At 39.8% G+C, this 27,313-nt stretch overlaps 3 protein-coding genes across 3 annotated transcripts in view; 2 read left to right on the top strand and 1 right to left on the bottom strand.

Moving 5' to 3' along the window:
• Positions 1–553: 553 nt before the first annotated feature.
• On the top strand, positions 554–5,269 carry LOC145489583 (EGF-like repeat and discoidin I-like domain-containing protein 3). The gene is made up of 5 exons (XM_081468567.1): positions 554–605; positions 2,951–2,965; positions 3,654–3,724; positions 4,145–4,402; positions 4,948–5,269. Exons 1-5 carry the CDS (start codon positions 554–556, stop codon positions 5,107–5,109), a joined length of 558 nt encoding a protein of 185 aa, XP_081324693.1. The 3' UTR covers positions 5,110–5,269.
• Positions 5,270–5,712: 443 nt separating this feature from the next.
• On the top strand, positions 5,713–15,704 carry LOC145489582 (uncharacterized). Its single transcript, XM_081468566.1, has 12 exons — positions 5,713–5,795; positions 6,510–6,697; positions 7,477–7,829; positions 8,325–8,454; positions 8,748–8,924; positions 9,494–9,670; positions 10,192–10,368; positions 11,125–11,301; positions 11,932–12,108; positions 12,479–12,775; positions 13,306–13,614; positions 15,467–15,704. Exons 1-11 carry the CDS (start codon positions 5,713–5,715, stop codon positions 13,611–13,613), a joined length of 2,244 nt encoding a protein of 747 aa, XP_081324692.1. The 3' UTR covers position 13,614; positions 15,467–15,704.
• A 10,053-nt stretch (positions 15,705–25,757) lies between these two features.
• LOC145491317 (lactadherin-like) overlaps positions 25,758–27,313 on the bottom strand; it is an 8,763-nt gene continuing 7,207 nt past the window's right edge. The window contains exons 7-8 of the mRNA XM_081470487.1: positions 26,729–26,905; positions 25,758–25,951 (exon numbers count right to left, since the gene is read on the bottom strand). Coding sequence (XP_081326613.1) covers positions 25,758–25,951; positions 26,729–26,905 — 371 coding nt within the window. The remainder of the gene's footprint in view (positions 25,952–26,728; positions 26,906–27,313) is intronic.

Here is a 27,313-nt window from a genome sequence, read left to right as displayed (position 1 = left end):
TCGCGAGCAACATCTACGGAACATTTAAACATGACGTCATGCAAAGGCTGTTGAGAACTAAAAACAATTGGGAAGGCATTGGTGTGATTTGAATTCGACTGGAAGCTCTGGCTACAGTTAGGCCTGACGCCATTAAACTAAAGACTAATAACCAGAGTTAATGCTTTGATGTGACTGCAGCTATTATCAGTTCACACCTTGATTCATTGGAAAGTTGCTGTCGCATTTTGCTCAGTGGTTGACTTGCACCAGGGGTACCTCCATGAACACTGGAGTATATTAACAAAAACATGGCCAGAAAATATAAGGCATTTATTTCGCCTTTAGTTTTGAATTTAACAATTACAAGTTATATCTATGGCTAAAGACTTGTTCATTCCACTTCAAACTTCCTTAACAACTCGGTTTGTTGTTAAGAGGTTTAGAAATGTATTTTGAAGGCACCAATGAGATCTTTTGACATAATGAAATTACCATTAGGTGTCGATTTCTTTAACTGAGAAAACGTCACAATCGCGAAACGCGTTAGTCTTCTCAAGCTCTCAGTGCCATGATGGACATTAAGCTACACATTATTTTGCTGCTTCAACTTTTACTACCAAGCGGTGAGTTAATGTTTTTTCTTTGCTTGAACAATTACAGCAATTACAATTAATCTTACACTACAGTTACAAAAACAGTCTACGGAGTACGTATCTACGCATCACAATTTACACATTACATATTACGAACTTACAGTATGCTACTAACAGAAAAAAGGAACGTTGATATTTTAGAGTTTTAATTATACAAGTTCTTTTTAATTTATTTTCTCCAAAAAAAAATTTATTCGAATAAATAGCTTTAGTTTATGGTACCTATTGTGCTAACGTGTTCTACTGTTGTATGGATTGTATGTTTGGTGAGACATATGGGAGCTAAAACAGCCCTCAAATGCTTATCCGTGCGTTTTGCTTGGTTCTTGTTATCGATCTATATTTAAGGCTAGGAACAAAATACTGCTAGAGTCAGAGGAAACGGATATTTCCTCATCAAAAAATGTAACGCGCGTACGATAAAAAGGTTGCAGGGTGACAAGAAATTATTTTATTTAGGCAAAAAAGAAACAGTAGGTTGTGTTAAAACTTGACTGATTGCAATTATTGCTTCCCCTTCCCATGAGACTAGTCAGGCTTATGAGGGTGATCCGGCTATGAATGTAACTTTTTGATTTGAAATTACGCTTTATTTTTTTCCTATTGTGTGCATTTTCATCATGCTGAAGATACGTTGCAAGGATCAGGAGCGCAGCAAACCACACGTGTAAACATAAGCTGATGATAAGCGAGCGTATGTCTTGATTAATGTCAACACACTTAACGACCATTTTATTAAAAAGGCATCAAATCTGTCAAACCTACAGGGGGTTGGTTTTAAAAATGTAAACGGTTGTTGTAAAAGTTGCTTTAGCCAATCAACAAGAATGAATATGGTGGAAGTCTGTTGTTACTAACGGGAAGTTAAAGTAAAAATCGCTTTTTCCACTGAGCACCAATAACTTTCTGCTCTTCATATGCATAGTACTTGTAAATGACCTCCCCTCTTTCTAATTTTTTAGCTATTAACGGTTCGTAAGCGCAGAAAATATCAGCTTTCTTTGCATTCCTGCGAAGGTGGTTTGACTCCTAGGAGTAGCCTATTTTTCTTTAGGCAGTACAATAATTAACCAAATAACGTTTTACTCCTCCAAAGAACCAAACAAATTGTGAAAATTCTAATCTCTCTCTTAAGAAGAACAAATGAATCAACTCCATTTATACTCTTCCCCATCCTCCCTTAACAGGTTCCTTTTGAATTAATTTGAGTACTTGCATGGTCTTTAAAAGCTATCCCAGGGAAAAATACATTAAGGGAGGTATTGATAAGTTGTTTATCTACATGTACAGCATCTGGCGATCAGTGACATACCAAAACAAACTTGTAAGAAGTACTCTAATAATGGAATAACATTTATTTCACATCGCCTCAAGGAAGGTTTTGTAAAGCTTTGGAATAAGGAATGACGTGACGTACTTTTAATCTAATTGACAAAATAGGCGCATAGGAAAAGCAATAAACATAATGATCACTTTAACACAAACTGTTTTTAAAAGACAATACGATGACCATGTATTCATATAACTTTTAAATTGAATTTTAAATTGTTCTATTTTAATTTTCTTGTTCTTCGACCATTTTGATTTCAGAAGCTGAAAAAGAAAACCAACAGCGGTTCCAATTACCAATAGACAACGCATGGTCTGAAAAAACTTGTAGTTATAACCGTCACTTCTGAAGATGTAATAATAATAAAATAATAAATAATAATATTTAATATTTCTAAGGCGCAAATTAACATGTGAATATGATCAAATGCGCCTAACAAACCATATGTTGTAACATATGTTTGTTATGTTGTAACATATGAAATTAAACCTCAAGTTAATAGATAATAATTTTTTTAGACCATGCGTTGTCAATTGGAAATGTTTGTAACCGCTGTTGGTTTTCTTTTGCTTCTATTTTAATTAGATTTAGTTAGTTTATTGATATTATTATTCAAGGTGTGTTTTTTTGGCATGAAGGTCGTTTCTAAACTCGCGATGCAACAGGAACCTGAATACCTCTGTGTTGTTTACATCAACAGTTCACTGATACACATACTTATAAAAGAACTATAAAAATATATCATACATTTTTAGGAGAGGGGAATACTATTGAATAAAAAGAGGTTAAAATCAGGCTAAGAGGCATCTCTTAATATAAGTTAGGAGCTCTGTTACTAATTTATTAGATCAGGAAAGTATTTCCCCGCCCCACTGCAGAACATAAGGGATTTCTTGTATTGATTTGTACTTGTCTAGTCTCATTGCTATAAAGGTGTAGGTCTCTTTCACATTCTACCACACGCTGTTCTTTTTTTCTTCTCCAGGGTATGCGGATGAAGGTATGCATGTACTGTGAAAAAAGGAAAGTGTCCATTTTTTCTCACCAATCTGCTTTCATAGTCCTTAACATTTCCCTCACAGCTAGCCTATATTTTGATCGTTATTTATACTAGAAATATTGAATGTACAAATAATTGGACTGCATACATCAAGAAGATGTAAAATAAAAAATAAGAGTTTTGATTAATTCTGCTATTTTAAGAATTACACTACCTTTTCGTGCGTGTACAGTATTAAAACTACAAAGCTTAGTCAATGTTAATTCAACCAATTTATTAGGTACCTCGTCAAAATGAGCCCTTAATGTGAAGAGCGATTGCTATTTTGGACTCTCCAACTGACCACTCGAAATGTCTAATGAACTGGGAAATGTTGAAAGCTATACCAGTTTAACAGTCTGCCGTAAAGAGTGTTATAGTTGAGTTATATTTAGTGAGAACACAAATTCAAGAAAACTATATACGGCATCGATTTATTTAGTTGTCGTAGTTGAAGGCTCCCCCAAGCCACTGCATTTTTACCTAAAGGTCTGAGTAAAATTGGTTTTGTAGTCATATCATGATCAATATTCATACTACAGTGCTTTAAATACTCATGAATTTATGCCAAAAAGATTTCTTTTACATAAAAAAGGCGCTTTGCTTGGTAATGGGTTCTATTGCACTTCACGTTTGTTAACACTTTTAGGTTGCCATGAAGAAGCCCTGGGAATGGAAAATGGGAAAATCCCCGACTCTGCCATCAAAGCTAACTACGAGGTAGATGCAGTACATATTTATACTTGTATACTCTTTGACGATACATCAGGCGGGTTAGCTCTCGACACCGTTAGTTATTTTTATCGTACCCAAATTTGGCGCGATTGTGATTCTTCTCCGGTAATAGTGTCAGTAGTTTCTGATCACGTGTCGTAGTCTTGAAGTCTGGCATTTTGAGGTTTCAAGTTAACCTCCAGCTTAGTTGTGTCTAAATATTGGACAGGAGAGATGAAAGAAGAATCGACAGTTTACACTTTAAGACTTAAGAAAGAAAAACAGGGTTAGAAATGCTTAGAGGTACATTCCCCTGGTGCTCTTGAAAGTAAAAAGCTTGGCACAAGGTAGCTCAATTCCCTAAATAAGGGAACCCGGGCAATCAAATAATAAATTTATGAATCGACGCATTGTATACATTTGCAGTATAATGTAGCTCATGGAGCTACCAATGCTAGGCTTAATCACCGGGCAGGGAACGGCAAAACAGGCGCATGGTCAACTTTGTACCTAGAACAAGGACAGTGGATTCAGGTGGATCTTGGTGACATCACAAAGGTGACCAAGATCGGAACTCAGGGCCGAGAAGAACTGTATCAGTGGGTGACTGAATACAAGGTGTCTTATAGCTACGATGGCGGTTATTTTGAGTTTTACACGAACGGTCAATATGGCTCTGACAGGGTAAGTTGAAACCAAAACATTTAGCTAAAGTCATACAGTAATTCAATGTTTTGTTTGTTTGTTTGTTTTCGTTTTATCCTCTGGAGATTGAACTTCCATGTAACTATAGAAAAGCAAAGTCTACGCTGGGCGAAGTTGTGCATAAAGGCCGGAGTTTATCCCGTCTAACGACTAGGAGTATTTTTTCTCCCCTAGTGGATGAGATGCCAGTCCTTCGAAGCGTTATCGCACCCCACCACCCCAGCATTAAATTTACCGGTACCCATTCATACACCTCGGTAAAGAGAGATATTGTCTAAGAACACAATGCAATTACCCCCGTTCAGGGCACGAACCCGGATCGCTCGATTCAAACTTCCGCGCCTTGCAATGAGGTTATCTCCACAAACGTTGTTATATCTGATAATTATTAGATATACACTCTCAATATCGCATTGTCCATGTCGATCTCCTTGAAATCGGTCACTGATCGTGCTCGTCCGCTTTTGCTAAACGCTTTGTTGATACTTGCCATTACGTACACGTGTCTGTTGTTATCACTTTAGGTCTTTCAAGGTAACAGTGACCGAGACAGCCTTCATATTAACACACTGGATCCACCAATCTATGCCCGCTACATCCGAGTTCAACCGGTATCGTATTATGGGTGGATGTCACTAAGAATGGAGTTGTATGGATGTCGTTCAGGTAAGAATATGTACAAATAAATGCATGTATGACATAATCAAAATATCTTTCCGGATACTAGGGAGCTAAAATAATGACCGCGGCGACGCTAAGACCGAGGCATATAGACATATATGACATATATGTCACATAGAAAGTCATATATTTAACATTTGAATTTCTTTATTATCTAGATCTCTTAAGTCGCCAATTGTTCTAAAAAACCGCCCAAATTTAATATGTATCGCCAGTGATCATTTCCAAAAGAAAATGCAAAAAATTCGTCGTCGGGGCTCACGTTCACCAAAATTAGGAAAAGCTTTGACATTTCACGTCATATACATAAAGAGTTATACCGCACGTGAACCATTCAAGCAGTCGAAGGAAGAATCATTCCACCATAACAATTATGCAGTAAGTTGGCAATAGATAGTCAGCAGTTTGTATAAAAGATATACTGCTTCAATCACTTGTAAAATAAAACAAACTACAAATAAAAATCATTATTTCTCCTTCAGGCTTTCCCACCCCGCCGCCCCCTGCTTGCCAGGAAGGATTAGGTCTGGAAAATTACGCCATTCCGGACTCCTCAATAACTGCTTCAAGCTATGTAGCTCCGGGTACAACTTTATATATACCGGGCAATGGAAGACTTAATTTCAGGCTTAAAGCTGGACACTATGGGGCTTGGGCAGCTGGTAATTTACGAGACAACAGTTGGTTTCAGGTGAATTTTGGGCGTTTCGTTAAAGTGACAATAGTTTCCACTCAAGGAAGAGACGATACTTACGAATGGGTGAAAAAGTATCGTCTGACGTACAGTTATGACGGAAATTTTTTCCGTGACTACCTGGAAGACGGTTCTGTCAAGGTAATTTTTCTTCAATCTAAAACCTAATTGTTTTTTATTTGTGTGTTATTGTGTTTTTGAAGAGTACCTAAGGTAGTCTCTCAAATTCGTTTTAGTTCACTCTTGGTCTTCAAAATCACAGGAAGGTCAAGAAATAGCCGATGATGTCACGAGTTATAGTCACGTAAAGAGCCCAAAGGGATCTGTACGCATTTTTATACTCTATTAAAGCATCCACGCAACACCAATGGCTCTAACCCCCAAAGAACTAAGTACGATGTCTAAAAACAGGTTGAGAATGATTACAGTGGGGATGAGACCCACGTAAGCTATCTTATCCTTCATCCACTACTAGTTTGAGTTTATTTCCAAGCGCTCTATTGTGTAGTCTTAATCAGTTATGCCGTGTTTGTAATCAAGAAAGCATATACTCTTTTGTTTTATTTAAGGAATTTGAAGGCAATAAGGATAGATTCTCAATTGTGAGTCACAAGCTAAAGAATCCTATTATTGCACGCTTCATCCGAATCAATCCATTGGAATACCACGTCTGGATTTCAATGAGGGCTGATTTCTATGGTTGTAAATCAGGTACGTAGCTGTCAACGTCGAATTAGTTGTAGAGTCAGCTGCAAGCGGCCGTATCAGTAGCAGTGTCAGCAATATTAGCGGTAGCGGCAGTGATCGTGGTAGTGGTAGTGCTCGTCGCACAGATCGTGGTAGCGGTAGCGGTAGTGGAAGTGGTGCTGGTAGTAGTAGCGGTAGTGGTAGTGGTAGTGGTAGTGGTAGTGGTAGTGGTAGTGGTAGTGGTAGTGGTAGTGGTAGTGGTAGTGGTAGTGGTAGTGGTAGTGGTAGTGGTAGTGGTAGTGGTAGTGGTAGTGGTAGTGGTAGTGGTAGTGGTAGTGGTAGTGGTAGTGGTAGTGGTAGTGGTAGTGGTAGTGGTAGTGGTAGTGGTAGTGGTAGTGGTAGTGGTAGTGGTAGTGGTAGTGGTAGTGGTAGTGGTAGTGGTAGTGGTAGTGGTAGTGGTAGTGGTAGTGGTAGTGGTAGTGGTAGTGGTAGTGGTAGTGGTAGTGGTAGTGGTAGTGGTAGTGGTAGTGGTAGTGGTAGTGGTAGTGGTAGTGGTAGTGGTAGTGGTAGTGGTAGTGGTAGTGGTAGTGGTAGTGGTAGTGGTAGTGGTAGTGGTAGTGGTAGTGGTAGTGGTAGTGGTAGTGGTAGTGGTAGTGGTAGTGGTAGTGGTAGTGGTAGTGGTAGTGGTAGTGGTAGTGGTAGTGGTAGTGGTAGTGGTAGTGGTAGTGGTAGTGGTAGTGGTAGTGGTAGTGGTAGTGGTAGTGGTAGTGATAGTGGTAGTGGAAGTGGTAGTGGTAGTGGTAGAGGTAATAGTAGTGGTAGTGGTAGTGGTAGTTGTAGTGGCAGTCGTAGTACTCTTTTGTTACTTGTTTCCTTGTCCGTCAACACTCTAGATGCCTGTATTTTTTTGCGTCGACTTTCATTTTTGTTGTTAAAGGTATTTCTTTTCACATACAACAACAGCCTTGTTTCTCCCGTCTTGTTTTCTTAGGCTTCCAAATACCTCAAGAGGTCAGTTGCAAGGATCCACTAGGGATGCAAGATAAGTTAATTCCAGATTCCGCTATAACAGCCTCCACTACACTGGCCCCTGGGACTTTACTGTACGCTCCTGGTAATGCTAGGCTGCACTATAGGGGAGGAGTTGGACGTTATGGAGGCTGGATACCAGCAGTGAGTGATCATAGTCAGTGGCTTCAGATCAATTTTGGAAGAGACACACAAGTGACTGGCATTGCCACGCAGGGTTTTTACCATGCGGTTTACTATGTCAAGAGTTACACGCTTCAATACATTGATGACCGTGGTTTTCTTCAGCAATATCAGCCAGAAACACATACCAAGGTAAATATTTTGGTGAATATCTATACAATACAATTGAATGACTTTATTTCCAAGTTGTAACTACTAGCTGCCGACTGTCCCTGCAGGAGGACAACTGCAGTGTAATTTACAATCGAATAGATACGGTAGTTGAGCGTTGAGTGATATCCCAAAACATGGCTGCGGAGGAGACGAGAATTTACAGCATTAAAGCAGTAATTACCACATTAAAGTAGTGATTAGAGTCAATTAATATCTGATCTAAGAGTGCTAAAGAGGCGTTGAAGGACTTCAACTTCTCAAAATAGAGACACGGCAAATAGTTGGTTTCCTTCAAAATGGTGTACAAAATTTGCAAGAAATTGCACGAGCTACGATTGGTCATTTCATTCCTCAAGTTCGTGCAGAAATGATGGGATATTCGTTTAATAATACACGTAGTCTAGGCCTTTTAAAATTGTACAGTGACAAAAATTACGTTTCAGTAAACAATTATTCTTTTTAAGACTTTTAAAGCCAACAATGATAGACAACGTTGTCAAATATGACCTGATTCCACCAATTACCACAAGGACCATAAGAATCATTCCTGAGGCCTGGTTCATTCTCATCGCTTTGCGTGTAGAGCTGTACGGATGTAAAGCAAGTAAGAATCTAATACTTTCCTTAATTAGTAATATGGCCCACCTTTATTGTACAGTCCTAAAAAAACTAACACACCCGAACTCACCCTATAAATAAGGTTGGCCAACTAGTTTGTTACCTCGCGCTACCTTTCTGGAATACTCATCTCCTCTACATTGATATTTGTCATTATTGACGCAGATGTGATTAGCTTCCCATCAAGTGACACAACCAAAGTGTAAAATTCCATAATCATTATACACTAAAGCATCCATTGCTGAAAGAAACCTACCGTGCCATATAATGTTTTTCCAGATAATGACGGGTACTCTCAGTGGGGTGATTGGACTGAGTGTTCCGTAACTTGTGGTACTGGTCATCGCTATCGAAGGCGTTATTGCACAAATCCTCCTCCAAGCCCTGGTGGTAAGGATTGTTCTGGTCTGGGACCTGATACCCTCACAGAAGAATGCAACAGTGGAGGTTGTCCAGGTAAGGAAATGATCGCGAGACAAAGCATAACGTTCGGATGAGTTAGAGGTTTCCATTTCACCAAAAATTATGATGATAATGATGATGATGATGATGATGATGAAGACGATGACGACGATGAAGATGATGATAATGATGATGATGATGAAGACGATGACGACGATGAAGATGATGATGATGATGGTGATGATGGTGATGATGATGATGATGATGATGATGGTGATGATAACTTTTACGTCTCAGTAGGCCTCGAGCATGACTTTTCTCTGACGGTTCAACAAGGGGAAGCAACGCTGTCTATCGCTGATAGCCAGTAAAGCGACGTGCAACGTCATCTGCGTTGCTCTACCGCGGTTATTGACTGTGACGATTGGGTCGAATTCGTAATCTTAATTCTACAGCTTCGCTGACAATGTCTACGACTACCTTAAACAGACGTTGCTTAATTTAGCACAAGCTGTTGGTGAAAAAATCGAGCAATTATTTACTTGCAAAAATATGCAACTAATCCATTGACTTTATCGTTTTGAGAGGTCCGATTCGGTTCTTCTTTTTTCACTTCTGTATAGTAAATGGTAATTACTCCGATTGGGGACCGTACGGCGAGTGTTCAAAAACGTGTGGAGGTGGGGTGAAGACACGTAAGAGGACATGTACCAATCCGCCCCCCGCAAGCGGAGGAGAAGACTGCAATGTCCTTGGACCTGACATTTCTACCACGGAATGCAATATCCAGGAATGTCCAGGTAAAATGGAAAATCAATAGAGTCTGATTTTAACTTTTTAACTTTTAATCCTAAACTACAAATCTCAAATAAATAAAAGGGATCTTCATAGTCCCCGGAGTAACATTTGCAAAAACTTCTTTCTTGCAGTACAAAATTCTTTCACCCATCTTTACTTATTTGATTCACAAGTGAAATATCTATCAGGACTAACAGTTGCTAAATTGCAAGTTCCTAGCGCCTTCGACGTAAGCTATTGATGATGCTCTGTAGTTCATAGATAGCGTCCGGCGTCAAATTTACCTTTGAGGACGCTAGATCTTGCAAAGGGTATTGATGATTAAAACTTCATCGTTTGACGCAGTTTCTGAGCCATTTCCTGAGAACCATAAATAAACTCAGATTTTGCTTGCCTTTTCTAATTAGAATGACTGTATTCGAGATGCAAACAATGAATTTGTCGAAAATCCCATCAAAATCGTTCCCCATAACGTAATTAGACAGAAATACAAGACTGGCTTTTCCTCCCTCGCCTTTTATAGTTAACGGTGGTTACTCGGATTGGAAACCGTATGGCGAGTGTTCGAAGACTTGTGGAGGTGGGGTAAAAACGCGAAAACGAACGTGTACCAATCCACCACCGGAAAACGGAGGAAAAGATTGCAGTGTACTGGGACCCGACAGTGCTACCAGCGAATGCAACAATCAGGAGTGCCCAGGTGAGGATATGGACAATATCATCGCCTACATTTGGTTCATCTTATCAGCGACTTCGAATTCTCGCACCTCTGAAAGCAGCTGGACTAAAACATCATGATAAAGAAAAACCTTTTTCACAGTAGCTGGGAGAATATTGTTGAAAGCTAGGCTAGAGGCTAGAGACCTGAGCTAGGCTATAAAACGTGCAAAGAAAGATCCTTCCCACAGTGAGGCGGGGAGGGGATTGTGAGGAACTACAGTGTAGGTAAAGCGTTAGGCTAAAAAACATACATAGAAAGATTATTTGCCCAGTATGGATAGGAGAGGATTGTGAAGACCTATTGGAGGCTAAATGTAAGACTCCTGCGCTAGGCTAAAAAATATACAAAACACGAGCCTTTGGCCAGTGTTCCAGGGAAAAGGGTTTCGAAGCATCCTTTCGTATTACTTAAGATGTTGGGAGTCCATTGTCATAAGCAAAAGACATTTTAAAAATACCTGAATTTCTTTCACATTTTTCCAATAGACATTGAAGCCACCTTTTTTATAAAAGCTATTTTGACTTTTATCATTTAATTTATTTTCATCAAAGGTCTGCCTTTTAGTCATTTTTTATTCTTATTTTGTTTTCTTTTCACAATTTTTATTGTAATCGGCGCAATGGGCAGATAGAAAATTTGGCGCTTCGTAAGTAAAATAAATATTATGAGTACATAGAAAGAGATCTTCGCAGGTAATTATATTTTTTTTATTTACACTATGAAACATTTTCGTAGTGAATGGTGGTTATTCAGATTGGGGACCGTACGGTGAGTGCTCAAAGACCTGTGGGGGTGGGGAACAGACGCGTAAAAGAACGTGTACTAATCCACCACCATCACATGATGGAGAAGACTGCAGTGGACTTGGACCCGACAGTTCTAGCAGGGAATGCAACAATCAAGAGTGTCCAGGTAAAATGGACAGATAGCGACCGTTAAGTTCCATAGGGTGACTACCAGCGACCCCGTGTCACTCATCCCACGAAGAAAGCAAGGACCAAAATTCCACTGAAGTTAGCACATCGCGAAACTAAGGACGCGCAAAAGTTACAACCCTCTGTAAGAAGCGACAACTTATCTGGACGTATCGTTAAAAAAAGTAATGGAAATACTAACAAATAACACATATCTTGTAGGAAATACCTGATGTAAGCAACCCCCTCCATTTTTGTGTTCACAACTCCATTAACATTTTTAAAACACACAATATTTTTTGAAGCTGTGTCATGTCGCATACTCCCTCCTTTAAACTCCAACAGTCTCCTACCCTGCCACAGCCCCACCTCATTATAAAAAGATCGGTCCACGAGCACGTTTCGCATACAATCATTCTTTATGATTGTAAACATTTTTCCGTGATCATGCAACGGCCAATTCTCTCTTTGGGATCAGGAATTCATCATCTTGGACTGGATGTTTTTTTTTTTTATGAATACAACTACCATGATTCCCTGCAGGCGAGTCTCATAGAGGGAATGGGTCATTCGTTGTAATTATTATTATTATTATTATTATTATTATTATTATTATTTATATATATAGTAAACGGTGGTTATTCAGACTGGAAGCCGTACGGTGTGTGTTCGAAGACTTGTGGAGGTGGGTTGCAAACACGAAAGAGAACATGTACCAATCCACCGCCTTCTAATGGCGGAAAGGACTGTAGTGGACTGGGACCCGACAGCACTACCAGGGAATGCAACAATCAGGAGTGTCAAAGTAAGATGAAACTTCTTTGGTTTGACATTATGTGATATTTTGTCAGGCGGGCATGGGGGCAGCTAGGCTTGCCAAAATAGACAGCAAATAGCGAGAAGATATAAAATCATTAACTCTTTCATTTTAGTCTCGTTTCTGAAAAGATTCTTTTTTTCAGTAGCTGCTATTGCAATTATCAGACAAACAAACGAGGCAAATTTCTTTCCTTTCCAATCGCATTATTATCACTTTGCCTTTGCCGATGACTTCAAACAAGAATAAATGTCTATATCTGATAATGATTTGTACTAGTAGTTTATCAAAGTGTTTTAACAAAAATAAAATTTGTCAGAATATTTTTATTTATGTATTTTTTTTTTTTTAATGACAGAAACTTGGAAGCCAGTGGGATGCTACCAAAACAGAGGACGAGCTCTGGGTGAAATCCTGTTCAAATTTAAACGATTTGGCAATATGCAAAAGAAATATGGGCAATGCGTGACCACGGCTACCCAAAAAGGAATCACGCTGTTCGGTTTAGATGATACCAGATGCTGGACTGGCCAGAATGCTGCAAGTTCATATGGTATTTATAGAACTGCTGTAGGGAGGTGCGGCTCCACCAAAGGCGGTTTGCGATATGGCTTCTTGGCATCAGAAATATTGTTTGTTTACCAAAAGAAAGGAGGTAAAATAATGGGGCTAGATGCCTTTTTTTCTGTTTTGTTTTGTTTTTTTGCAAACGTAATTTTCAAACTATTGTCTAAATATGAGTAACCGAGTTTGAATGTCTGGTATTAATTAGCATAGATTTTTACAATTTTTTTCTCCGTTTTCTCCTTAGCGTTAGCTTTGATTTTGAAGATTTATGTAACAGTGAAGACTGTCGTTGACCACATTTCCAAGCACTTCGAATTTCACCAAAAATTCTCCGCTACGTGGTATATTTTCTACTCTCATCTCGTTGTTTGTAAATGTGGTCAAACACTGTCTTTTGTGTTTGAAATGTTACACCCAATCAAAGGAGAACTACTCCTAGGGTTTCGTAAAGCAAATCGCAAATTCCCAAACAAGGCGGACTACATGTCCTGTACAGTCCTTTCCTTACTGTCCTGATATTCCTAACACTGTAACTGTAACTAGTGTTCACAATTGGTTATTTTTAAAAGCTAAATACTCCGGCGCTTAATAAAAGTTCAGTCATTCATTCTTTTAAAGGTGACTGGGAACCTATTGGTTGCTACAACAACGTGTCCCCTAGAGAAGCTTTCGCTTTGCCTGAATTATTTGACGACAAAGTGAGTGCTAAGGATCCTGATGCAATTTTCAACTACTGCAAGGGGAAAGCTGAAGCGCTTGGCTACAAGATTTTTGGAGCAGACAATGAGAGTTGCTGGTCAGGGGATGACGCCAAGAATACTTATAAGAAGTACGGGGAGTCCAAACTATGCGAGTTTAGTAAGAGGACCGGCAATGGTTCGGGAAAGACGGTCAACGGAGATGTGTTTGTTTACGAATTGGCCTGAGGTTAGCTGATAACATTAGTAGCAGATGTCTTCATTCATGCCAAGCTTTTAACTTTCCAGCAGGTTGTAGTGGGGGAGCGAATTCACTCCATCACTCCTTCACTCCTTCACTCCATCACTCCATCACTCCATCACTCCATCACTCCATCACTCCATCACTCCATCACTCCATCACTCCATCACTCCTTCACTCTTTCACTGCTTCACTGCTTCACTGCTTCACTGCTTCACAGACTGCTTCACTGCTTCACTGCTTCACTGCTTCACAGACTGCTTCACTGCTTCACTGCTTCACTGCTTCACTGCTTCACTGCTTCACTGCTTCACTGCTTCACTGCTTCACTGCTTCACTGCTTCACTGCTTCACTGCTTCACTGCTTCACTGCTTCACTGCTTCACTGCTTCACTGCTTCACTGCTTCACTGCTTCACTGCTTCACTGCTTCACTGCTTCACTGCTTCACTGCTTCACTGCTTCACTGCTTCACTGCTTCACTGCTTCACTGCTTCACTGCTTCACTGCTTCACTGCTTCACTGCTTCACTGCTTCACTGCTTCACTGCTTCACTGCTTCACTGCTTCACTGCTTCACTGCTTCACTGCTTCACTGCTTCACTGCTTCACTGCTTCACTCCTTCACTCCTTCGCTCCTTCACTCCTTCACTCCTTCAATCTTATGTGGCCACCCAGTCAAGTAGGAATCCTGCCGAACAGAGCTTAACTTTGTTCAGCGGACTAGAAGCAGTGCTGTCCTTGTGGCATAGTGTACGCCACTCTACGTTGGACTTTTAAAATAATTTTTAAGATATCTCAATAGGTAACAAAGAAAAAAAATTACTGATACTGGCTGGGAAAATAAAGAACGAAAATAAATAGGAATGAAAATGAGAGTTATTACTTGCTTTGGTAATCGGACATGAAGTGGTACTTTCTTTATAATTGTCTTGGTCTCTCGGACGAGGATCACCGATAACTTCATGAATGTTTTCAACGGTGCCACATCTCCTCGTGTATTCTCTTGCCGTTGCGTTTTGAAATTTTAACAATGCCAGTGGGCTTTAACTTTAACTTAACCTACGGATTAAAACGCTTAATACCGAGAATCCATTTTCGAAGTTGAGTGGCTCATAGCCACTTTGATTTGTGTAAAATTAGGTTCTTAAAGCTTTAATAAAAGTCATACGCACTCTATGAGTGAGCCCAGTAGTTGGTCTACTGGGCATCGAAACATCTGCAAAGTGCGGTTGACCTGAATCCTGGTCGACGCAGTGGCTTAGTAATATTGTGTAGTTGTTTCTCTCACGGTGCCTCTCTGTTACTGGGATATATTCCCGTGCCTGCAAATTGTCAGGGCAAGCAAAAAATACTGGGAATTAGCTTTCCAACTGCACTGATGGGCCATGCAATCACGTTCTTCGAATTCCAAGAACTAGAGCGAACCGTTAACTCCACGTGCTATAATTGCGGTCAACTCTACTGAATTTAATAACCTGCAGTTGCTCTCACTAGCTAGTTTGACAGCTATTACAATAACTGATAAACTGCAAAACCCCTCATTTATGGCTCCTAATAGACCACGAACAGAAGGTGATTTAATTGGGAGGACCTTGTTCCATACCTCATAGTAACTACTTTGTGTCAGGTGGCGGCTCTCGTGAGGTCTCACATGAATAGCTGGATACACCTTCAGATAACGATAGAACAAATAACAGAAACAATGACCCCGGCCCCAAACCAATAACAGACGATGCATCACGAAGACAAAAATAATAACAAACTTACGAGAACTGCTACACTCGCGATTACTTTCCGCTCGACTAATTATATATTTTGGGTTATTTATTCTTTTCACAGGACTTGGTGCTGAGTGGATTGCCAAACTGGAAATAAGGCAGACGTAGACAAAGGGGTGCTGGTTTTATTCATAGTGTAATCGAGGTTTTGGTTCTCTGAAAGGCACCTTATTACATGAAATTTTCGCGACACGTTAATTTCGTGATTTAAAAAAAAAAATTCGAAAAATTAAAGTGACGCGAACATAACATGACGCGAAAATTAAGTGACTCACATTATGTTACTGTTGGCATATAGTTCCGCCGTCGCGTTTTGTTAATTTTGACTTATTTTTACCTTTGAATGAGTCGGTTTACTAAATCCCTGATTAAGTTCAAGGAAATAAATTTTGCGTTACTCAAAAACTCGAAGTTAAAGTGATTCAAGAGAGGGAATATTCGCAAAATCACAGAATTTAAGTGTCGCGAAATATGGGCACCTCAAAATCGCGAAATAAAGTGTCGCGAAAATTTCATGTAATAAGGTAGCTTGAATTACTGGTGTTTGGAATGGTGACGCAAGAAAGTAAATTGTTTCTCGCTAATATGCATGTGTGGAATATTGTATCTGCACGTAACTTAAAACGGCATTGTCTTGATCTAAGGGTAATGAAAGGTGTTTGAATAAACCTGCTGTGGTCTCGAATCAATTTTTGTCTTTGTTGCCAGCCCTCTTTCACCCCCAGCCCTCCCTCCGCTTTCACGCCTTCTGGAATCCAAGATGGTGGCTATTCACATAAATCTGTAGGAGATACCTGATGTAAGCATCCCCCTCCATTGTGTGCCGTGTTCACAACTACATTAACTCATATAATAATAAATTATCATTTTATTTGAAGCTATGTTTTGGTGCATACCCCGCTTCCTCAAAGCCCACCAGCCTCCCATCTTGTAACAGCCCCACCATCATCAAACAAAAGTAAGAAATCTGCAATGACGGATATGTGCGAGTGTTTATCAGGCAACACAAAACTCTCTCAATTACCTCTTTTCACAAGCCAGACGAACTCGGTCAAGTAGTATTCCTAGGGTGGAAGCCTTTGGAGCCTGAAAAGTTAGAGCCGGGTCGTTGTCACACTATCTCGGGAGTTGAGACCTAAAATGGTCACTTTAGTACTGGGTATAAGCTAGAACAAACACTGGATGTGTTACCCGTCAAGAAAGAAGGTACTCGAATCAATCCTTAAGAAGTATTTCAACAGAATGAGAGAATACAAGTGAATCTATGAAGGATGATATATTTGAACTGCCGAGAAAGATATGAAGACATGATTGATCAACGCAGTTATACACACAACGTAAGCAGTTACGTTGTGAAATTAAAGCCTAAAAAAGAAAAATTCAGGCCAGAACGGGGTTTGAACCCCTGACCTCTCCGGTATCGCAGAGGTCATGGCCCGGGTCTGAATCCCGTTCAGGCCTGATTTTTTTTTTTTTTTTTTTTTTTTTCAGGCTTTAATTTCACAACTGCTTAAGTTGTGTGTATAACTATCATGATCAATCATGTCCAAAATGAGTGAAATCGAGATGAAAGCAATGTTTTTGTTTTTGGTTTTTAGTGGGCATCAAAAGTAAAGAGAAAAGGCATAAAAAAGCTAACGAAATTAGTGAAGGTGTTGTTTTGTCTAAATGTGTGCGCAAACATTCTCTCAAGAATGGGTGAACATAATAGCACAGAAGGTGGAACTTTGTGAAATGAGGAAATAAATTTACTTGCAATTTCCAACTTTTCGTGTAATTTCTCATAATAAAAACCCCTCGCTTGATGACCTCACCCCTTTCCATTTGATTGCCAATACGCCTAAAAACTACCAGTTTCTTTTCAAGGACGGTGTCACCTAAATACAAAGGCAGTTTTCCCAATTTAGGAACATATGGAAAAAGGAGATCTTAGCAAAGGCTATTGGAATCTAGAAAGAAAAGTGGGAATAGCCACGCATTTTTCCGAGATAATTTGCCTTGAATATCGAATAAAATGCTGATGTCAACATTTTTCTAAAAAAAAAAAAAGGAAAATACTTTTTCAAAGATTTCCCTAGAATTCCCCATTACATACAGAAAAGCAAATGCATTTATGAAGATTTTTTAGCTAAATGGTAAAATAATAATAATAGTAATAATAATAATAATAATAATAATAATAATAATAATAATACACTTTTGGTATGTTTTTAATAACAAAATCGTCTCAACATTGCTTTTATCGTCCCTGACAGCTCTCCTCTGGTTTAGCCAAAATAGTCTAAATAGCTTTTCCTCATAGCCAGAAACTAATCATATGTTGAATTATCTTGCCACTTGCATTTCATAACATAAAATGTAGTTATAACCACGCGTTTTTAAAAGTTACACGAGTTGTTTTAATCTTTTTTGAAAATTTTTTCGGTACCCGTTACATTTTTTTGTCACTTCCCCGGAAAGTCGAGCATTTGCGTCTCGCACTTGTTTTTGCGAGTGCACTAACCCATCTGCAGGTACAAGTTTACAGTTGGATTTCAATACGATTTTCTACGGGTAACAGCTTAGGTTTTCAGCTTGAAGCCGTTTGTAGTAAGCAATATGTTTATTTTCTTGCGTTCCTTGGTTTAGTTCAGGTTCATTAAACTTGATTTGGTCACGGTAGGAAAATTTTGCTCTCATTTTATTATCGTACTTGGTAGCGTAGCTGGTTACGTCAATGTCAAACCTAGCGCGCGCATGGCGTGTAAACCATGTATTGCGCGATGCGCATGATGTGTGCCAGGAGCCATAATCGGGGACGGAGACCGTAAGTCTCGGGATTCGCGCGCACCTATGATATGGGACAATTTTTCTATTTTTAGAACAAATTGCGCCATCCTGACGTCATATATCCGCGCGGATTCACGCACATGTCAGGGGCTCTCGCGTGGATGTTGTCACGTTGCGTGATCAAATGGTGAGAGTTGAGAGATTCTCTTGCGTCTTTTTCACTGCGATGGCAGGGAATAAGGGAATACGAACCAGGGCGCTTATATGTAGTTTTATGCTCTGAGCTAACGGAAAAGGTGGGTTTTTCAGGGTCGAAAACAAGACTTCAATCTCGCGCTGGGAATGAATAATAAGATCTGCTCACGCTAGTTGTAAGCTTACGCGTATGCTTAAGAATATAGCACGAAAACTCTCTACTCTGGTATCGAGTTAATTTGTGAGTTTCTCAGACAATGTTTAATCATAACCAAAACCTGTTTTGATGGTTTCTTATTGCTTCTGCATAGTGAAGTTTTACACAGCGAAAATGAAAATAGACAAGGAGTTTTGATAACTCGATCATCAAAATCGAAATCGTTATTCCAAGTTGATTAAAGAAAGCGTCATCGTAACTTTGCTGATTGTTTCTGCTTTATTCACATATTTTCAGCTTAGCTTTTAATATGTTCTCAAACATTTACCAATATTAAACATATTTAAAAACTATAGAGCTATTGTTTGAGTTCGATGTACACTTTCACACGAAAGTGCGGCGGAAGTACAATTTGTCATGTTTACTGACTGTACAAAACACGCATCGACGGGCGCTCTCATTCATGGACAACAGAGAATTTACTGGATTTTTACACGAATAAAACTGAGCAGTATCTACGGACGTAAAGTTATTAAGCTTTGATGAAACATCAAGCGTTGCTTACAATTCAAGCGAAACTCAAACTAACAATTATTTTGTTTTACTTTTCGGTCGCGATAGACTGACAAATTCCTCGCAAGTGTGTGGCAAGAGGAGCTACGAAACTATGAAGTCCTGAAGCTCTGCTATATCTTAATATATCCAGCTAGTTTTTTGCTGTGTAATGGAAAAGCTTTTAATCTTCAACATGTGTGAAATTTAAAGTGGAGTAATGTACAGCTCATGTAAAAGAAGTATCAGTCGTAACACAACTTGGTCAGCGATATATATAAGCTTACAGCGGAACATACCTAAATTCGACACTGTCGTACTTCACTCAAACTGGAGCAGCTTACGACGAAAATACTTAAGCAAAATTCCAACAGACGTAAACGCGTTGAGTTGTGGGGCAAAAACCTGAAACATTTCGGGAATTTCGGACGCCATTTCCCCCGCGCGACATCCGCAAAAATCCTCGCAGCATGTACGCGCGTGTGCCGCAGATGATGGCGCAATTTGTTCTAAAAATAGAATTATTGTCCCATATCATGGGGACAACCCCAATACTTGAAATGGCGCGCGCTTACGGTCTCCGTCCCCGATTATGGCTCCTGGTGTGCGCATTAACAATAGCAGGCACCGTCCTTAAGGTAATTCTCCTGAAATAAAACTGGACATAGATTTTGTTCAAACTTTGTCCAATGAATATTTATTATATGAGAACTTTAATTATAAAATAAAAAAGGGGGTTGTCCATGCTTGTTAAGGAGCAGTGAGGCATTGAAAATATCCCATTTTAGCTTTATTTAATGCTTATTACAAGAACGCATTCCAAGTTATTGTAAACTCTTTGTGAGCCCAGACTCAAGAAAACACGCCTCAAACTACAGTCAATATTTGTGTCGGACACAAATAAACTTTTTAAGCTTGATTTTGACAGACAGCTGAATCCTTGTTAAAATATTGGAGCCAAATTGCTTGCCACTCCTATCAAACTGCAAAATAAAAAAGACTACAGTGCAGCTGCTCTTTTCCCTATTCGTTCAACTTTCACCAATAGAAATCAGATCAGTCTTTTCTCACGCAAAGCTTATGATTAGTTGATTAAAATGACTGGAAAAAAATTTGAGGTGCCCGAGCTTGTTAGTGAGCTATAGCCATTTTTAACTGGCAGAATTCAGTATCAAGGCAAATCCGCCATGTTTTCAATGTGCGCATGCACGAACGCGCGCTAATGACGCCATAAATTATGCTCGGTAAGGATGCGCAATGCAATACTGCGGAATGACCTTAAAAACAACTGAATGACACCTGTGTTTTATTACTTCACTCCCGTGCTGGTGGGGTAGGTAAGGAGTGGAGAAGAGGAACTCTCCTATAGAAAAGTGCACAATATAAATAGAGAAAACCGTCGACAATTTTAAACAGGACCTGGCATCAGGCACCAGCTAAATTTTGTTTTTTAAGTGTAATTTGAAATCGTTGATCAGGATGGCAATTATTTCTTTTGCTGAGTCTTTTCCTTGGGCTGGGCTTTTTATTGCTTTTTACTCAGGCATTGATCAGAGAGCAGACCAATTTCGCACTGCATTTGATTCAATAGCTGAACAATTGCAAAAACCTAAGCGAATCACTTAGTTTTGCACCAAAAAAATTAACGGTTGTATTAATCTATCAATCGATTTCATTCTGTTGTAGTTTCGCGGCTTGATAAAATATAGATTTATGAAAAAAAAAAAAAATTAGTGACAATTGCCATCTGAATTACACCAGAGGGAGCAATGGAAAACATTAAGGTATGACAATAGTAATTCTCGCCTTAATCAGAGCTCATTTTCGAGCTCGAGACAGGTAACACTAGCAAGGCAAGAAAAGGTAAAGTCTGCATACGAGCCAAGTGGCTCATCAGGCCGGAGCTTATCCCGGTTTCTGTAGCATGAAGCGACTAGCAAAATTTCTACTCTCCCCTTGATGGGACGCTAGTCTATCGCAAATGTTTGACTTACCGGGGAGGTGACAGAAAAAAAAAATGGGCACCGTAATAGTTTTCAAAAAAGATTGAAAGAACTCGTGAAACTTTAAAAAACGCGTGGTTACAACTACATTTTTTATGAAATGGAAGTGGCAAGCCTATTCAACACGTGATTAGTCTCCAGTTGTAAGGAAAAGCTATTTAGACTGTATTTTGGCTAAACCAGTGGAGAGCTGTCAGGGACGACAAAAGTACTTCTGCGACGATTTGGTCATTAAAAACATACCAAAAGTTTTTTTTTTTTTTTTTTTTTTTTTTTTTTTTTTTTTTTAATGTTACCATCACCATTTAGCTTAAAGACCTTTATAAATGCGTTTGGTTTTTTGTATCCAATGGGGAGTTCTAGGAAAAACTGTGAAGAAACATTTTTTCTTGTTTTTAGAAAAATGTCGACATGAGCATTTTATTCGATATTCTAAGGTAATTATGTCGGGAAAATGCGTGGCTGTCCAACTTTTTCTTTCTGGATTCCAATAGCCCTTGCTAAATTCTACTTTTCCATGTGGTGCAAATTTGGGGAAAAGACGTTTGTATTGAGCAGGCACCCTCCTTAAGAAGAAACTCAGGTTTTTTAGGCGTATTGGTAATCAAATGGATAGGAGTGAAGTAAGCAAGCGAGTCTTTTCTTTATGAGAAGTTATACGAAAATTTGCAGATTGCAAGTGAACTTATTTATTTATTTATTTATTTATTTGACATAGTTCCATCTTTCGCGCTGTTATGTTTCTGCCCTTCTTGAGACACATTTAAATAAAACAACACCTTCATTCATTCCGTTCGCTTTTTTATGCTTTTTCTAAAATTACTCTTCATGTCAAGTATAAAGCAAACAATTAACGGAGTTTTTCTCGATTTCTCTCCTTCTGTTGACATACCTCTAGAGGATTGCGTCGAGTAACACATACAATGTTTGTTTTTTCTTTTACCCAAAAAATAGCATTCCGATAACACTAGCGTGAGAGGTTTAAATCTTAACCCCCGAAATAGTGTTACAACGACCACACTAACTTTTCCTCTAAAGGCTTCCACCCTAGGAAAACTACTGGGCCGAGCTTGTCTAGCTTGTGTAAAGGGTAATTGGCATGGAAGAGTTTTGTGTTTACTGATAATCGCTTGCAGCATAGCCTGCATTGCAGGTTTCTTTTTTTGTTGATGATGGTGGAGCTGTGGTAGGATGGGAGGCTGGTGGGCTCTGAGGGAGGGGGATGTGTAACAAAAAATAACTTCAAAAAATGATATAGGACTATGAGTTAACGTAGTTGTGAACACGGCACACAATGGAGGGGGTTTCTTGCATCAGGTGTTTCCTACACATTATGTGAATTGCAACCATCTTGGATTCCAGAGGGTCTGAAAGCCGAGGGAGGGGCACGGGGGATGGGGAAGGGAGTGAAAGAGGGTTTGCAACAAAAATTGATGCGAGACCGCAGCAGGTTTATTCGAACACCTTTCATTACCCTTAAATTAGGACTGTGCCGTTTTAAGTTACGTGCAGATACAGTATTCCACACATGCATATTAGCGAGAATTTACTTTCTTGCGTCGCCATTCCAAACACCAGCAATTCAAGCTACATTTCACAAATCAAAGACCTCGATTACACTATGAATAAAACCAGCACTCTTTTGTGTACATCTGCCTTATTTCCAGTTTGGCGATCCACTCAGCACCTAGTCCTGTAAAAAGAATATAAAAACCCAATATATGGAATTAGTCGAGCGGAAAGTACTCGGTAGTGTAGCAGTTCTCGTGAGCTCGTTTTTCTTCTTGTCGTCAAAGTGCAGCATCTGTTATTTTGGGGGGGCTAGGGTCATTGTTTCTGTAATTTGTTCTATTGTTCTCTCAAAGGATATCGAGCCATTCATATGATACCTTACGAGAGCTAATGTCTGACCCAAAGTAGTTAGTGTGAGGTATGGACCAAGTTCATCCCAAATTTCCTTCTATTCGTGGTATATGATTAGCCATAAATGGAGGGGTTTACAGTTTATCAGTAAATGGGGTTATAGGGAAAGTTCGCTCTAGTCATTGGAATTAGAGGAACGTAATAGCATGGCCAATAGGTGCAGGTGCATTGTGACCTCCATCAGGATCCTACTTGTAGTCCATGGCAGGCTTATTCCTAGTATTTTTTGCTTGCCCTGACAATTCGCAGGCACGGGAATATATCCCCGTAGCAGAGAGGCACCGTGAGAGGAACAAATACACAACATAACTAAGCTACTAAGTTGACCAGGATTGTCAACCGGACTTTTCAGATGTTCTGGTGCTAACTTGACCAACTACTTGGCCTCTCGTATGTAGTGGGTATGACTAATTAAAGCTTTAAGAACCTACTTTTACAAGAAAAAGGGTGACATTAATGAAGCTGTCTGCTAGTAATTTTATCAGCTTACCTCAAGCCAATTCGTAGACAAACACATCTCCGTTGACCTTGTTTCCCGAACCATTACCGGTCCTCTTACTAAACTCGCAGAGTTTGGACTCCCCGTACTTCTTATAAGTATTCTTGGCCTCATCTCCTGACCAGCAACTCTTATTGTCTGCTCCAAAAATCTTGTAGCCAAGCGCTTCAGCTTTCCCCTTGCAGTAGTTGAAAATTGCATCAGGGCCCTTAGCACTCACTTTGTCGTCAAATAATTCCGGCAAAGCGAAAGCGTCTCTGGGAGACACGTTGCTGTAGCAACCAATAGGTTCCCAATCACCTTTATAAGAGAATGGTAGATGAATGGTTCAGTAAATGCTAGTAATATCAGGATAGTCAGGACAGGACTGTACAGGATAGTCCGCCTCGTCTGGGCATTTTCGATATGCTTTACGAAGAAGAAACTCCAGGACTAGTAGTACTTTAACTGAATGGAATATATCAAACACAAACAGACCGTGCTTGACCACATTTACAGATAACGAAGAGAGAGTTGAGATTATGACGCGTACGGGGTATTTGTGATAAAATTCAAGGTGCTCGGAGATGTGGTCAAACATTGTCTCCACTGTGGGATATATCTTCTCAATCGAAGCTAAAACTCAAAAAAACGAAAAAGTATCATCGTACAAATCTATGTAATTAAGACAAGGTATTCAAATACCCCCACGGTCACCATTTCCTTTTTAAACGGATTATTGGTGAGTTTGAAAATAGAACCTCTTGCATTGAAGGGTTCTTAACCCTCCCTTCATTTTCTCAAGTCTGGCTCACCAACACTCAGAGTTAGACCGAGGATACTGTGAAAATCAAGTTTTCAAAACAAAGGGTATGAAGCCCCATTAATTTACCTCCTTTCTTTTGGTAAACAAACACTATTTCTGATGCCAAGAAGCCATAATGGAAACCGCCTTTGGTGGAGCCGCACCTCCCTACAGCAGTGCCATAAATATCATAAGAACTTGCTGCATTCTGGCCAGTCCAGCATCTGGTGTCATCTAAACCGAATACCGTGACTCCTCTTTTGTTGGCCGCGGTCACGCATTGCCCATATTTCCTTGAAATCTTGCCTCGTCTAGATTTGAACAAGATGTCGCCCAGAGCTCGTCCTCTGTTTTGGTAGCATCCCATTGGCTTCCACGTTTCTGTCATCGAAGAAAAAATAGCCAAATATTCTAACAAGGCCTTCACTTAAGATAAATTACATGGCAAGGACTCATTTGTTCTTACCTTCTTTTCTTGTAATGCAGGTTCAAATAATCACAAGAAATACATATAAGTTCTTGTCTAAAGTGATCGCCAAAGTGATAATGCGATTTGAATAAAAGTTGGTTTTTTCCACAAAGTGGAACGAACGAAATTCGCGTCTTTTGTTTGTCTGATAATTGCAACGACAGTTACTGAAGAAAGTAATTTGATCAGACACAAGACTAAAATAAAAGACAACGATTTTACATCGTCTTGCTGCTGGACGTCTAGTTTGGCATGCCTAGCTCTTTCCATGCAAAACAACTTCGCCCGCACTACAAAAGATCAAAAATGTGATTTAAAGACGGTTTATCTTACTTTGGCATTCCTGATTGTTGCATTCCCTGGTGGTGCTATCGGGTCCTAGTCTACTGCAGTCCTTTCCACCATTAGAAGGCGGTGGATTGGTACATGTCCTCTTTCGTGTTTGCACCCCACTTCCACAAGTCTTGGAACATACACCGTACGGCTTCCAGTCTGAATAACCACCGTTTACTACAAAAAATAGAACATAAAATAATTAAAACGAATGGTCCATTCCCTCCATGAGACTCGCCCGCTGGGAATCATGGAAGTTGTATTCATCAAAGTAACCATTCAGTCCAAGATGATGGATACCTGCAGGCGCATCTCATAGAGGTAATTTCTTATTCAAGAGAATATGATCATGATCTCTTATCTCTTAGCCTTTGCATTATCACGGAATACTGTTTACAATCATAGATTGACTATATACCAAACGTGCAGTGGGCCAATCTAGATCTGTTTTTAATGTGGTGGGGCTGTGATAGGGTAGGAGGCTGGTGGGGTTTGAGGGAGGGAGTATGCAGCATGCACAGCTTCGATCGCTTCTTTCAGAGGGTTGTAACTTTTGGGCGCCATTAGTTTCTAATTTTTTCTAACTTCAGTGGAATTTTGCCCCTTGAATTCATAGTGGGATGGGTGACTGGGGTCACTGGTCTTCACCTTATGGAACTTAACGGTCGCTATTTCTCCGTTTTCCCTGGACACTCCTGATTGTTACATTCCCTGGTAGAGCTGTCAGGTCCCAGTCCACTGCAGTCCTCTCCATCGTGTGATGGTGGTGGATTGGTGCACGTTCTTTTACGCGTCTGTTCCCCACCCCCACAAGTCTTTGAACACTCGCCGTACGGTCCCCAATCTGAGTAACCACCGTTCACTACAAAAATGGATAATAGTATAAATAACAAAAATATGTTTACCTGCGGAGATCTCTTTCTACGTACTCATAGTAAAAATTATATTTACAACGCGCCAAATTTCCTGCCCATGGCGCCGGTTGCAATAAAAATCGAGAAAAGAAAAAATAGTAATTAAAATGACTTAAAAAGCAAGCCATGGATAAAAAAGTAAATGATCAAAATTAAAATAGCTCTTATGAAAAAGGTAGGTCAAATGTCTTTTGGGAAAATGTGAAAGAAATTCAGGTAATTTTAAAATGTCTTTTGATTATTTGGCAATGGAATCCCAACACCTTAAGTCATACGGAAAGTCCTTCGAATTCATAATCCATCTTCCTGGGCAAAGGCTCGGCGTCTTACTTTTTAGCCTAGCTCTTCACAATCCTCTTCCAGCCATACCTAGTCTGCGTAGCTGGTAGGACCGTATAGAGGATTATCCGCGAAAACGAGCGGCGACTAAACCCTCAGCTATGCAGGCTAAGCCACACTGCGCAAATGATCTTTGTTTGTATGTGTTTTAGCCCAGCGCTTAGCCCTTCACTGTAGCTCCTCACAATCCTCTCCCAGTCACACTGAGCGAAGGATCTTTCTTTGTTTGTTTAATAGCCTAGCTCTTAACAGTATTCTCCCAGCCACTCTGGGAAAGGCTTCTCTTTGTCATGATGTTTTAGTCCAGCTGCTTTAGGAAGTACCAGAATTTGAAGTCACTGATAACATGATCCAAATGTAGGCGCTAATGTTGTCCATATCCTTACCTGGGCACTCCTGATTGTTGCATTCGCTGGTAGTACTGTCGGGTCCCAGTCCACTGCAATCTTTTCCTCCGTTGGCCGGTGGTGGATTGGTACACGTTCGTTTTCGCGTCTTGACCCCACCCCCACAAGTCTTGGAACACTCGCCATACGGTTTCCAATCCGTGTAACCACCGTTAACTATGAAAAGCGAGGAAGGAAAAGCCAGTTTTGTATTTCTGTGCAATTACGTCAAGGGGACCGAGTCTGTTGGGATCTTCTACCAATTTATTTTTTGCATCTTGAATTTAAAAATGAATTCCCCCAAAAGCTGACATGCCATTTACAGAAGACGAGCAAAATTTAATAATGGTCACAGGACATGGCTCAGAAACTACTTCAAACGATGCATGTAAAACCTGCATGATAGTTGATAATACTGTTTACGAGAGTTAGCTTCCTCAAAGCACAAAGCGGAGGCCGGACGCTCTTTATGAATTTACGGTGTATCATCGGTAGCGACGTCAAAGGCACTAGGATACTGCGGTTTAGCAACTGTTAGTCCTGTTAGTAAACACACAGACATACATACTTTATTGCAACTCCCTA

The sequence above is a fragment of the Orbicella franksi genome, chromosome 6, assembly GCF_964199315.1.
Source record: "Orbicella franksi chromosome 6, jaOrbFran1.1, whole genome shotgun sequence".
NCBI classification, from domain to species: Eukaryota; Metazoa; Cnidaria; class Anthozoa; order Scleractinia; family Merulinidae; genus Orbicella; species Orbicella franksi.
Note: the sequence above shows the minus strand (reverse complement) of the source record. Positions and strands in the feature narration are given on the sequence as shown.

Coding starts and splice junctions, on each gene's coding strand:
- LOC145489583 (XM_081468567.1), top strand. CDS start 554: ATGGACATTAAGCTACACATTATTTTGCTGCTTCAACTTTTACTACCA. Junction 3,725..4,144: donor CCATCAAAGCTAACTACGAG/GTAGATGCAGTA, acceptor ATACATTTGCAG/TATAATGTAGCTCATGGAGC. Junction 4,403..4,947: donor GTCAATATGGCTCTGACAGG/GTAAGTTGAAAC, acceptor TTATCACTTTAG/GTCTTTCAAGGTAACAGTGA.
- LOC145489582 (XM_081468566.1), top strand. CDS start 5,713: ATGGAAGACTTAATTTCAGGCTTAAAGCTGGACACTATGGGGCTTGGG. Junction 6,698..7,476: donor CGGTAGTGGTAGTGGTAGTG/GTAGTGGTAGTG, acceptor TTGTTTTCTTAG/GCTTCCAAATACCTCAAGAG. Junction 7,830..8,324: donor AGCCAGAAACACATACCAAG/GTAAATATTTTG, acceptor AGACTTTTAAAG/CCAACAATGATAGACAACGT.